The sequence below is a fragment of the Mya arenaria genome, chromosome 2, assembly GCF_026914265.1.
Source record: "Mya arenaria isolate MELC-2E11 chromosome 2, ASM2691426v1".
NCBI classification, from domain to species: Eukaryota; Metazoa; Mollusca; class Bivalvia; order Myida; family Myidae; genus Mya; species Mya arenaria.
The window spans coordinates 44,837,454-44,852,296 of record NC_069123.1 but is presented as its reverse complement, the minus strand read 5'-3'; the positions used below and the strand labels follow the sequence as shown (position 1 = coordinate 44,852,296).

Here is a 14,843-nt window from a genome sequence, read left to right as displayed (position 1 = left end):
GGCGAGAGGTCATAATCCTGGCTACCGGCTACGGATGCGAACGAGAGTGTGCTCTGTCGAGTAGCCCGCTGTGACCCTGGAGCAGGCCCTGGTGTAGGTCCCGGATTGAGTTCCACGTCTCCACCCACCACAATTAGTATTGACCACGCCAAAACAAGTCTTAATAATCCACCACATGCACTTCTAGTCACAATAATACCCTTCATTTTACACCTCACTTTATGCGGCATCACAAAACATCCAATGCGAGCTCTATACACTGCATCGGTGTGTTGTTCTCAAGTAGTATTGGTGTGTAGTTCTCAAGTAGTATCGGTGTGTAGTTTTATCGATGTGTAGTTTTCAAGTAGTATCGTTGTGTAGTTCTCAAGTAGTATCGGTGTGTAGTTATTTCGGTGTGTAGTTCTCAAGTAGTGTCGGTGTGTGGTTCTATCGGCGTGTAGTTCTCAAGTAGTATCGGTGTGTAGTTCTCAAGTTGTATCGGTGTGTAGTGCTCAAGTAATATCGGTGTATAGTTCTATCGGTGTGTAGTTCACAAGTAGTATCGATGTGTAGTTGATAAATAAAATCGGTGTGTAGTGCTCAAGTTGTATTAATGTGTAGTTCTCAAGTAGTATCGGTGTGTAGAGCTCAAGTAGTATCGGTGTGTAGTTCTATCGGTATGTAGTTCTCAAGTAATACCAATGTGTAGTTCTCAAGTAGTATTGGTATGTAAGTCTATCGGTGTGTAGTTCTCAAGTTATATCCATGAGTAGTTGACAAGTTGTATCAGTGTGCTGTACTGAAGAAGTATCAGTGTTTTGCTGTTACAGAGAATGCTGTAAGCACAGTATGAAATTGATACATGCCATGAATTAAGATATATATATTAATTGACTGTTACACTAGCACAACTTGCCATAAGACTCGTTCAGCAATAACAATCTTGCGATCACCTTTATTTGGCACACTCTAACGGTATGATCCTTGGCGGTGGCGGTTTCAAAAAACAAAAAAGCTTTACCCTAAACAATTGTTTTAAATAAGGGAACATATAATTTACAATTCTGTCTACGCCTTTAGACACATACTAAATGTAAATTGAAATGAAAATGGAAAAAAGTATATAGAAAAAAACATATTTTGAGTTATTTTGCATATCTTGACCTTGAAATGACCATGACCTTGAAATGGCTGAAATAAGCTTAAACTTGACATGGGAGAGGTCAGATGGATATGTCAACATAAAGCATACAATTTCATAGATACAAGCCATGCAATTAGACTTTAAGAGTAACACTAGCACAATTTGCTATAAGACTCTTACAGCAATAGCAATCTTGCGACCACCTTTGGCATGCTATTATAGTATGAACCCTTGGCGTTTTCAAAAAATATAGAAGCTATATCCTAAAATATTGTTTTAAATGAAGGAACATACAATTTACAATTCTGCCAGCACTTTTTGACATACACTTAACATAAATGAATTAAAAAAGAAGAAAAGTGAACGGGAAAAATAGAATTTTAGGGCATTTTTTATACTTTAACCTTGAAAATGACCTTGACAATGACCTTGACTTATTTAAAGTTATATGTCAATTTGAAGTACATGATGAGAAAAGTAATATCCATGTAAATATTTTTTTCTTATTTATTTAATGAAAATAGCTATCTTGGATATTTCCTTTTCGCAAGCGCCGCCAAGTGGCCAAACGCACTTTTCATAATCTACAGACTTTAACCTACAATTTGATACTAAATTATTTTGTATAGCAGAGGGGTACAGTAAATTTCCTTATTTTTCACATTTTTCTGCCTTGGAACCCAGACTACTGTCACCTTGACGGTCTTATTCGAGATATACACATCTTATGTTAACGTTATACAACCAATTGTTTACGATTTTATTCTAATCTTATTAATCCATTATTAAGAAATAATTCAAGCCGTCTTATGTTTTAAGTATTGCATCTTTAAGTTTTAAAGCATAGTTACAAGAAATGGCCACTGCACTGGTCGTGATTGACTATTGGATGGATTATCATACAGTTATATCGTCAGCGAAAAATGGGGTTATAAATACTTAATTAAGGTAATGCTTGTCTAGTTCCATTCTCATTCATCAGAGGTTTGAAAATGATAAATCTAACGTGGTACGCATAGCATCATCACTCTGGTATACGCGAATAATCTTTTTCAAACTCGTTAAATATGTTGTAAAAAGTACAAAATAACGTAGTCATATCTTAAATTTGGCATGTTTTTTTTAATCTATATAAACATCTTTATAATACAATAAATGTAAATTAAATTTATACTATATCATACGTTTTGCTATTATCTTGAAATGAAATTAATAAAAGTTATTACTCATTCATTATATTTAATTGTTATCTGTAAAATTAAATACATTTATATCATATTTAATTAATATATTTTAAATATGTTCGTATTTGGTCTCATATGATAAGTATTTGCGGTTAATGAACTAAGGGTTAGCCCGTGGACCATGACCATTATTTAGATGTTCTAATCATGTTTAGAGCGTACAGCCCGACTAACGATTCACTATGCCCAAATATTACATCATTCATCTACAAGGCAACCAACCTAATCAAATACAAGGCATTCATTTGTCTTCTATTGTTGATTCCTTCTTGTATGTTCTTTAACTTTACTGACTTATTCCTTTTCCTTGTATTTATGTCATGCACCGTTGTGGCCATACTGGTTTGGAATACATAAGCTTATATGGTTTACATTTTGTCAAGAAACTGTTTCATAACATGTTTACGACAATAAACATTTCTGTCTGTCCGTTGAGAACACTTAATATTATTTTCACAGTGAAGTGTGTGAGGATGTCTTAAAAGGTGAATTTATATATTCAGGTCTCTCTTAAAAGCCTTCATAGCAGAATTAAGTAATGATAAAATTGTTATCATTCTTGGATTTCTAACATAATATCAAGGAATATAAGTCTGTCGTGTGTCATTGTACGTTGAACAAACTATGTAGCATCCTAGCATTTCGAGGCATTATTTGTTTTTTGCGTCTTTATTGCAAATTAAATCGATTGAACGGCACAGAGCGCGGTATTGACTGAACAATTAATTTCTGAAAACTTTGTTATGCAATCTGATGCGACATAATTGTTTTATCGAATAGTTTGCCACTTGAATCATTCTTCCTTCAATTAGCTCTGTCATACAGGATTAAAAACGTATGCATGAAGCGTACAAACTGATCCTGCAGTGAGTGTACAAAATACATACGTTATTACATCTTGTTTAAACGACTGACGTATCTCGTTAAAACGCCTTAGGATCGCTTGCGTATCTCGTTAAACGCCTTAGGATCTCGTTAAACGCCTTAGGATCTCGTTAAACGCCTTAGGATCTCGTTTAAACGCCTTACGTACCTCGTTAAACGCCTTAGGATCTCGTTAAAACGCAGCACCTTAGGATCTCGTTAATGAAACGACTTTCCTATGTCGTTAAAACGATATATTAGCCAATCAGACTTGAATATTAAAAAGCGAACGACCTGTATACCAGCTGTTCCTCATCCATGTTAATGCGCGGTTATTAGGAGTTTCTGATTGACGTCGTTTAAACGAAACACGTAAGTCGTTTAACGCATGCGAATGTCGTCTAAACAAGTTACTCAGTCGTTTTTTACGAGAAACGTAAGTTGTTTTAACGAGATAAAAACTAACACGTATATCACATTTATGTCAGCATACCAAACGGAGTCTAAAGGCTGTTTTGTATTCATTTAAATCAATAAACTTGTAGGTGTGATTCAGCCAACATTACAAATAGTGCCTGTAAGGTGTACTGGGCATCTAACAAACCAAATAGGTTATCTCGAGCACTTAATGCTCACGTAAGATAAAGAATTCCCAGACATCGGCGTCATGAAGTATTTTCTGAGCAAACAATGTATTTCAATCTTGGTAAACAAGAAGCAGTGATAATTTATATTTCAATGCACAACATGTCAATTAATAACATGGAACCCGTCCGCATCATCGGCAACACGAATATGTTTGAACAGTTTCCTTTGTCATGATTTACGTTTGTTTCTCTTGTCGTTTCTCTAAAGCCAACACAGCGCCGTCACTCTGGTCTTCTAATGTGTTTCCGTGGGCAGGTACCCGTGAATCCACGCATTGCACGCATGTTCGTGTAAACCCACTTCCGGTATTAATCGTGTGTCCGTGTGTAGAAGCGTTTCTATTAACTTAAGCAGACATACAGAATTGGTTCGACATTATGAACCCTCACAATTACAGTCTTTTTGAAATAAACAACTTGTGATCAAAGTATCAAAGGACCTCCGTCACGATCTATATGCTGTCAGCCTTGTTGAAATAATTTGCATATCATAATAATGAAAACGAATTTTCAAGTATTTTTCACAGATTGAAAACTTAAAATTCTTAAAAAGATGGAACAATTTTTAACATTTGTAATTCTTAATCATATGTTTCACTATGTGTTATATTTGTTTTCATCCCAATTAACATCCCCCCCATCCCCCACACCCCATTGTGCATCAAGAAAAGCTTTTACATTAACGTGTATTTTTTTTTTTTTTTTTTTTCATATGTATTCGATTTAAACACGTATTCTGTGAAAATATGCTTGATGCCATAGGTTCTTTACTCAGTTGCATAAACCAACAACAGAGGAATTCAATACAGATATAATATATAAACAGTGGGAATCAAGTAATTCTCCATAGAAAGCATGCGTGGCGAATGTATAATGGTTAGTGTTGAGATATTTCGGTGGATTTCTTTAACATTTCAATAAGTATATCGTTTTAAAGTCATAATTCCATTTTCTTTAAATATTCTTGATGACATTGTGTCTCTTCTCAGTTGCATAAACCAACAACTGAGGAATTCAATACAGATATAATATATATTTACAGTGAGCATCAAGTAATTCTCCATAGAAAACATGCCTGGCGAATGTACAACGGTTAGTGTTGAGATATTTCGGTGGATTTCTTTATAAACGTATAACGTTTTAACGTCGTAATTCAATTGTCTTTAAATAGATTATGCGACTTATCTGGTAAGACATTATTTGTAAACTCGTTCATAAAAGGTATTGTCATGTTATCGTGTTATGATGTAGTGCCTGCCACACGTTACAAATACAATACCTGTTAATCTGCGCTTAAAAAGTGATAATCTCTTAACATAAGATATAAAGAATATATTTCTACCAAAGGTGATTTACCTTAACTTCAATATCCAAGATCCCTGATAATCGATCTCTCTCGATCTGTTGTCTGTATTGTTTATTACGCGTGTATGGCTAAAGCAAATCTGTGTGACAATGGAGGCCGGTATACGAGCGGGGTGTGATGGGTAGTTTACGACGTCTGTTGCGCAACAAGGTATATTTGACATTGGCATTAGGAGCGATCACCACGGGACGGACATGAAAAAGAACACACCTACATGATTCGCTCGTCGTCGAGGAATAGAAAATTGTAATTGGCTATTACAAACATTTACCATATGTGGAACTTAACATAATGGATGCTTTGCACCATTTGAATAATATTTGAATAATGATAAATCTCGCTTTTCTATGACGCAATTTTTCAAAGATTTTCTGCCGTACTTAAATGTGAAGAGATCGGATGTATTGTTTTTCCGAAATATTGAGAGGATCCTAAATGGTTCAATATGAAGAAGTTTGTGGACAGTTTTGCTTTTTTAATATAGTATATGAACTAACATAATGTGGTGTCCTATTGACTGCCTAGTTACTGGACATGGTAGAATAAACACTCGAGAATAACAGCTAATGCGATGGATGCAATTGAACTCGGAATTGATTTTTAAAACAAACTCTAGTGAACACAAGGTACGACAAGTGTTAGGTTATATCCGAGCAGCGGGTTTTCACTAAGTAGGATGTAGGAGCTATTGTGGAAGTCTCGGCAAGATATTGATGTGGACAGAAATAGCCGGACCGCTATTATCTGGATATAAAAACATTTCTGGGGTTTGTGTAATCCATTTCCGTTCATGATAAAACACGTTGTTTTCTTTATTTCCAGGTATGAATGAAATTTGATGACAGAGAATGAAACTGGCAACTCTGTGAGAAGTAGTTAATATCACAAGCATATGAAGAAGAGAAAATAGCTGTTTGCACTTATTGGTATTCAGAAGTTTGTTTGTTGTTTTTTCTCGTTGGAATAGACACGTGCTTTAACGACCTTTTTATTTTATTTATTTTTATAATGTGATTGACAACTATTCATAAGATGATTCATTGCTGATGTGACAATTACAAACAAACTCGGACTTTGTGTTACAATGAATTCCGTGACAACACTTAAACTCATACACGGATTAAATTAGCCCTTTTAATTGCGAGTTAAAAAGGAAAAGGGAAAAACGTGATATAATGTAGCAAAATGTTGATTTCTGGCTTGAAACATATATTACACACAACGTGCGGCAGACATCACCTTGAGTGTTGGTGTTGTGTAACCTGACGAGCAGGCACGGGTTTAGGGAGTTCTTCTCCTTTTGGATGCTTATAACTTCGCTTGCATGATGAACTCGTCTGAGGACATCTACAACTACAAATGTTCGGACAAGGGTCTGCTACTTCCAGCCATTAATGAGTACACATGGGCCCTGGGCGTCCGGATATTTTTCTATTTGATCGGAATGCTCTGGTGCTTTCTCGGGATCGCAATCGTAGCAGACACGTTTATGATCGGTAAGTTGTCAATTTCTAAAGCATTTTTTGTGCATAAATCGTTATGATCTGGAAATATAAGAATCTATCATAATCGGTTAATGACCGATTCAACCTCATGCAGCGTTACCCGATACGTCCATGACTAGCCTAGAGAACGTTTTATTTGTATCGGTATTTGACAGACATATCTATGACTTGTAAATGATCGACACCTTAATTGTTCGGTGAGCGCCGCCTTCATGGTCGGCATCTAATTGACACACATATAAAGTAATTAACCGACACTGGCAGAGTCGCTATAATTAGAATCGGTAAGTAGCCGACACGTGCGCACCGTTAACAAATACACTGAGCACATACACATGTCATATGAGGTATAATCTTAAATGACATTAATAGTAATATACGACCAGTATATGGGATGTACACAACAAAGAACAGTGAAAGAACGAGGACTAAATAAAATTCGTCACCAAGATGGTGGTTTACGTTGCTCCGACAAAAATGAAGTTTAAAATAAAATATCTTTCAAATTCTTTGAAAATTGGCCAGAAAAGTGTGTTAAGTATGTTTTCCTCAATTTTGCTAAAACGACTTACATCAGCGATGTTTCTTTTCGTCCACCGACTGGCATTGAAGTGAAAATAACTTCGTTATATGCACTTCCTATATTTTTTTTCTACCATTTTGTAGTCTGATATTTAGCCTTTCGAGTAATGTCATATATGGGGTTGCGGGCTTTGTTACCAACCAATTCAAAACAATGCGTTCAAACAATGATAGTTTTTTCTCCCACCTCAGATAAGTAGATCCAATAATTTAACCATGCTAGGTATTCTTATCTTGCCCACGGGCGAAGATAAAATGCCCGTATGGAACTCCTTTTTAACGGTCGTCACATTATAATTACCTCCCTTGTTGAAGACTGTCGTCTGTAGCATCATGGAAACCTTGTCTTGTGGCAATATTTAGAACGCTTATTAATTATTTCTCGCTTCAAATGTCACTATAAAACAGTTTTCACGCATTTCAAGAAATAATGCGTCACTCTCCTCCGAACTATTTAAATATCGAATTGACTGTTAACATAACCCGAATCACTGCGCGCATATCCATGACATCCACGTGCTATCGCAAATCCATACGCAATTATGTTCACTAAGCACAAAAGAGTTCCAGCAAAAAATACATTTTTACTTAGTTTTGCTTAGACCACACCAAATTGATATTTCGTTCAGCGGATTTACCGCTCCTATTTTTTTGAAAATGTAAAAAATATTTTTTTTGTGTGCCCGCACCTCCATTTTGATCGCCATGCAGATTTTTTTTCAGGTAATAATTTATTAAAAGGCTAAAAATAATCAAGTATAATTTTTCTACGCTAGTTTTCGTGTTTTTGTAAAGGGGAGTTACCGATGCATAGTGTTTTATACTGTATATCAATCGGTTTAGCATGGGTTTCAATAAATTCAATCAAAATGGCCGCTTCCGGTATAAACAATGTGGCTCGAAATTTTGGAAATTTGGAAATTAAATCTTATTTTTGACAATAAATATGTTTTGAGCATGCTTGAAGCCATTGTTGATCGTCTCATGCACTAAAGGATCATTATTTAAAGCAATCATTATGCAATAAAGCATGTGTATCTGACACTGTTAGCGATTATATTGCGTAATTAGTGACTCGTTTTAAATGGAAATCGGAATGATCAACTTTGTACTATTTTATTCAAGTCATAAAACAAGGGACCAAAATGTTACCTCGCTACAACGATGCTGAAGATGACACAGGTCAACTTAACTGGAACATGTGTCATTGTTTGGTCCAAATTGATGTATCAAGCTCATTTTTGATCAAATTCTGACAAAGCAACAGTTTTGAACAAATATCTTTTCACAAATAGCGATATAAACACTGGTATGGATATACCTCAACATAAGTAAGCCTAAATTTATCACCTTATATTTTGTTTTTATTTGCAACATAATCCGGGATTGTAATGCATCAATTGTAACCACTGCCCCGCCCACCCCTCGCCCTTGTTCCAGGGGTTTACCGGGGACAGCAGCGGCAATGGGCTGTGTTTTTACCTTTCAGGTGGCCCCGCAGTGCCTAGTGAATGTGGTTTTGTCTTCATATTGAAAATAGTCGGGAATGGTCCTCACATAGGTATTCGGGTTGCGGGGGCCATTTGGCAGGGATTTTACCAGCAGTGTGTGACAGTGTCCCTGCAGGTCGGGTATTTTAACTGGGTTTTGAGAGACCGGAAGTCAAAGTCCCCGCTATTCCGGACTTGGGGGGGGGGGGGCATATACAATTGGCTGGTGCATAAAAACATTTAAATAACCAAAAAAAGTACTCTGAAAAATACCCTTGTTCTTTTTGTTTTAATAAGCACATGTCATTGCATTTCCTGTGATAATAAAAACAAAATTTAGTCTATGTTATATGGAGTCTGATGTTTGCTGATGCCAGTGTGTAAGTGATCATTTTTTACAAATCCAAAATCAATCCTAAGTTATGTCTAAATACAGTTGCATATTATGTTAAACTGATTCAGGTAGATTTATATAAGTCGTTTCAAACTCTTTACTAAAAGCAGGGTTATTTATTATTATGAATGATCGTCATATTAAAGTACGTTTTAATTATATAAGAAATTAGATTAATCCATAAAATGTTTGTACTAAACACGGATGAATAAATAGTATGTATTCCGACATTTTCCCAATGTCCATTAGAGGTTCAGTTCAAGATGGCATTAAAATGGGTTCAAGGGCAGTTATTTTGAACAATCTTTCTTATTTATATTGAATATAAGGAAAAAAATATTTTTCGCTCTTCGCTCGCTTCGGTTTTTATGAAACCTGACAAAAAAAAATAATTTTTTTTTCGCTCGCTCGCTCCAATTTTTTTCGGCAAACATCCGAGGAACTAAACATTAATTTGGTGTGGCCTTAACTGAGGTGGGAGAAAAAGCATCTACCATAGCCGCTCGTGTAAGATAGTTTCATCCCGACCCTCGCGCAGGGTGTTTTGCGGAAACTCGGTAAAACACCCTACGCTCGGGCGGAATGAACCTATCTTACACTCTCGGCCATGGAAGATACTTATAATCTGTATTTAATATCGTATGGTACCAATATACAATTATTAACTTAATAATTACAATATGGGTAGGGTAGCTACCAAGGTCACGACATACCAATATATGAAGACAACTAAGTCTAATATACAATGTCTGTTTAAGAAAATGCGCACAATATTGGATAATGCAAAAAAATAATCTGTTTTTTTTATTTTAACGCATTAACACGGTTAGTCATTTGATTTTAATCATCAATCAAAATTGTGTTTTTATGATTTGTGTACAAATAAAAAATAAGCGATAATATGGATCATTTTAACTGTGGATTTCGTGACCACGTAGCTGTTAAATAAAAAACAATATTTTTCAAAGCTAAAATGTTAACTTCTATTGTGCTCCTTTAAGTCATAATGCACCTTTTCTAATGCATAAATATCTGAATAACACCAGATATTATACAACAAGTCAAAAATGGAAATATTGTAGCAATTTAAGCTGGCAATCCACTTAATTATACAAATCTGTAATCTTAAAACAAAGACTCGATAAACCTCTTATTTCTTGTTTAGCTATATATAGTTTATTTTAGCATATGTAATTGCAATCTACTTATTTCAAGGACAATTATACCAATGTATTTAAACGTACCGTCTAAATTGTTGGCCATCAACACGAATAGTTCCTTTATACGTAATCGGTAACAAACACCATGATCTTAGTCTGTCAAAATTAGAAATTTAATTTTCACCCAGTTTTGGTCTAAAACTAAAGTATCATGACTTGCTAGCAGGTTCTAATCATTCTCATACGCTAGTGCAGTAAGGTCAGGATATGTGTTACAGTACACATACATAGACAAGCAAAACACAATCGACGCCTTTTAATCGTTATTTCAGTGTGTCATACATCTATCAGATTTGGGATGAACCTGGGTTCTAAAAATGTCCAGAATGAACCAGTAAGCATTTTCTTAAATGTGCCGATTTATTTATCTCCAAAACTGGCGATCTGCCCTCGGAAAACAATAATTATACCTTTCTTTGACCAAATCAAGGTATCAGATGAGATTTTAACAAAAGAGAAGGGTACAGAATCGTAGTTTTGTAGAATAAAGTGCATTGAGTGAGTCAGTAATCCTAGTAAGAACGTGCATTGTTTTCACGAGATATCTTAATACAGACATGAATTCCATCTTAAACAAGAGTCATCGCAAACAAGTAATTGCTCTTCATTCGGTGCACAATGTCGTTGCTGAAAATATCGTCTTAACATACAGAAAACAATGTTTATAATTACCGAATCGAGGACCTTTTTCACCCTAACAATGAACCAGGAAACTAGGACGCACCTGACACTGTCCTTGATATAATAAAAAAGTATGTAAAGGCCTTGCGGAGTGATGCAATCACTGGAGATGATGAAAGAATGATAAACGTGACTGGTAAGTTGATGATACATTCGGTAAGCAGCTAGGAAACGGCCGAATGGCGTGAATGGGAGATGGCCGACATCTGTATGATTGTATTGAAGGAAATGGCACTTTCAGGTCTCAATGTGACGTGGGTATATGTTTGTCGGCATGAAATTTCAAATCATTCAAACATTCCTAGATCTTCAATCTTAAAGTGAAACCATTATTAAAAAAACATAACATACAAATGTATAACCAATATCAATTTTGACTGATAAGCCTTTACCTACTTACTAAATAATGTATTATGGACAATTTTAATTACTGATTACAAAATTGTAACCGTTTATTTAACAGTAGAAAGCGCAAAAAAATATTAAATGATTGGTGAATGCTAAAAGATTTACTGTGGTCTACTATAGTCTCATACGGTTGAAATACCGTGATTTATGCTCATTTTTTTCAAATTAAACTCGATATCCTTAATAATAATCATTGTTTTCGACATTTCTTCATCGTTTTTGGAATATTTAAAAAATATTATTAACTATGGTTAATCTTATTTGGGAGTAAAAGTGCATCTTTTAAAAATATGAATAACTATAAAGGAATTTCGATAATCTGCAAGTGCTCGTGGTTTTTTTTTTTTGGATTTAACGTCATGGTAATTCAACAAACCGTGATATTTGTCTTCAAGGAGACGGAATAAGCGGGTCACACTGAAAACACGACCGAATTTGCAAATTCGAACACAATTAAAATGATTTGTTTATAACGTTATTGGAAATATGATTATCATTAGTTTTTCACCATTTTAGCAGCCAAAACAAAATTTATAGTTTGACACTTTACTTTTTTTTCTCTTACGGCATCGTAGTATTTTCACGATATATGTGACGAAATCTACCTTGTCTGTGTATACTAAATCTATACATGACATTAAATGCCTTTAGTTTATGCTATATCTCTATCCGCGTTCATTGGTTCCAGGTATCGAGAAGATTACGAGCAAGACGCGGATCATCCGGGTCTCCAACCAGAAGTCGGCGACCGGATATGACGAGTTGGAGGTTAAAGTCTGGAACGACACAGTCGCAAACCTTAGTCTTATGGCATTCGGAACCAGCGCACCGGAAATCCTCCTCAACGTTATCGAAATATGCTTTAAGGGATTCAAAGCCAACGATCTCGGTCCTGCGACAATAGTAGGATCGGCCGCCTTCAATTTGCTGATCATAACCGCTGTGTGTATAACGAGTATACCTAAAGGTGAAGGTCGTAAGATCGGAAATGTGCGCGTGTACTGCGTGACGACGGGGTTCAGCGTGTTCGCATACGTGTGGATGCTTCTGGTGCTGCTGGTCATCTCGCCGGAAGTGGTGGAGCTGTGGGAGGCGGTGGTCACCTTTCTCTTTTTCCCCGTCCTCATCGTCATATGCTTCCTCACTGACAAGATGTACTGCTGTCGCCGCTCCAACAAGACTGCCTCTGAGGTCGAGATAGGCATAGGTAAGACTTACTTCAACCACGCTTATTGTCTTACAATAAACATGGGGCTTTCCCTCACTCACATTTGAAATCTTTGATTATGATTTATTTGTTTGGAACACTTATTATAGTCCAATAGAATCCCCAAATATGTACAATACGCACGTCATAATACTATAATACACCAACATATTCAAGCCCGTGTATATCGTATATCTGGTGATGTGATCTTGAAGTTGGGCGACGTGTTTCAAGTCGACCTAAGAGTAAAACCCAGGACAAATGCAAGTATCACGTTCATGACAAGAATGATCAGAAAGCACATATCATTGTTTATCATTTGGATTATCTTAAAACGTAGAGAAAAAATATGCATACAAAGTAAATGCTTTAATATCTTGGCCCTGAGCGACTGCAACATTTGCTTATTACTTCAAATTACAATCAAAGCGCTGATAGCGCTGCATGAACAGGGTTTTATACGGTTTTCACCATTATGATTCATGAACATGTGTGTATTAATAAGGTGAAGATATGTAGCACAGTGAATCTTAAGAGTCCCCGTGAAAAAAAAAAACAACCACAGGGGCCGCCCCAGGTTTATTGAAGCATAGTGGTAAATGACAAATTAATATTTTATTGACAATAAAGTTAATGTCGCCGTGTAAGCAGGCAAACTAGGATGGGGAATGTAACCAGTCCCACCATAAGACTCCATCCTATGGTGTTACAATATGAATTAGGCTTGCCAAGGATTTATTAACAAAAGAAATAAAATAGAAATTGGTTGATCATCCGGGGTGAATTTAAAATATACACTATAACCGTTTCCGGTTGGTAATTAGATGTTGGCTTTGACAAAGACTATACTAATTATTAAATTAAAAACGATTCTTTTCAGGACCACTGTTCAAATTTTAAATAGGTATTTTAAAATGATATATACATAATTAACATAAAAAATGCACTCTCACCCGGGAGGAACGATAAATAGATAATATGCAACGGCTGGTGAATTATTCAAACAGAATAGAAACAAACTTCACAAAGCCTTCCTTCCCGTAAATGTGTGGGGTTTAATAATAGAAAATGAAAATATAAAAAAGGGTGAATGCTTGTGCTATTCCCAACCAAGAAAATGAAATATATACTAATCAAACTTTACTCATTAGCAAGGGTTTGCCTATGTTTGCCTTGTTATTCACAAAACAACTTCGAAAATACAACAGATTAAAGAGAAACAGTTTCTTAATTAAAATGATCAAAACTAAAATAATTTATTTCGAACAATTGTAAATGAAACACCTTAAAGTTATTAAATCCGTGATATTTTCTCATATTTACACCAAACCAGCAAACAAATATAACTCAATTCATTTCAATGAAATGCCATTTTCAAAAATAAATACACAAACATCCGTCTATACATACACTATAAAAAGTGTATAAAATAAATTAAACAAAATAAGTCTTGAAAAATCTTTAATTTCAAAACTTTTTCCTTCTTTGTCTATATGGTCAGCAACTCCCCTCTATTTCCATATCGTCAGCTAACTCGTCAGCACTTAAGTACGTGTCTGTCAAAATGGCGTCCGTCTGTTATTCCCACGTGGGCTATCACGTGATGTTTTAAGCGGGTAAACAGTGAGATCATTGGGATCATTATGTCACGTGATGGAATGATGCGCTTTGAGTGGATAGTTATTCTTTGTTTACGTTTCGCTGTTCATTCATTTTTTTGGCGCAGGGATACTAATTTAATACTATTTTATTTGAGTTCAACAAATTAAATACATATTGCGTTATGATTGCTTCTTGCTTTGTCAAATCTAGATCGGTTATTGGAAACATAGCTTGCAGTTTATATAGTCCGCACTTTCTTAAACTATATTTTTGGTGGTAAAGGGGCAAACGACACTTGTTACTATTAATAGGCATTTTATGTTGTGAGTGTCGAGTTTGTGGCTACACTGAACAGGGTTGAACACAACCCTGTTCAAAAACGAATAAAACGCTTAGCTATGAACTGCAAATTTAAAGGTAATCGTCATCATCTCGTTTTTTGACATGATGTTAAAAAACAATAAGCAAATTCCTTTTAAAAAGTGGGGAAAGTTTTACATTAGGAAC

At 35.4% G+C, this 14,843-nt stretch overlaps 1 protein-coding gene across 1 annotated transcript; it reads left to right on the top strand.

The window, feature by feature from the left end:
- The first annotated feature begins 6,370 nt into the window (after window positions 1-6,370).
- Window positions 6,371-13,253, top strand: LOC128215128 (sodium/calcium exchanger 2-like). The gene is made up of 3 exons (XM_052921851.1): window positions 6,371-6,743; window positions 12,216-12,734; window positions 13,240-13,253. The coding sequence occupies exons 1-3, from the start codon at window positions 6,572-6,574 to the stop codon at window positions 13,251-13,253; spliced, it is 705 nt and encodes a 234-aa protein (XP_052777811.1). The 5' UTR covers window positions 6,371-6,571.
- Window positions 13,254-14,843: the final 1,590 nt, after the last annotated feature.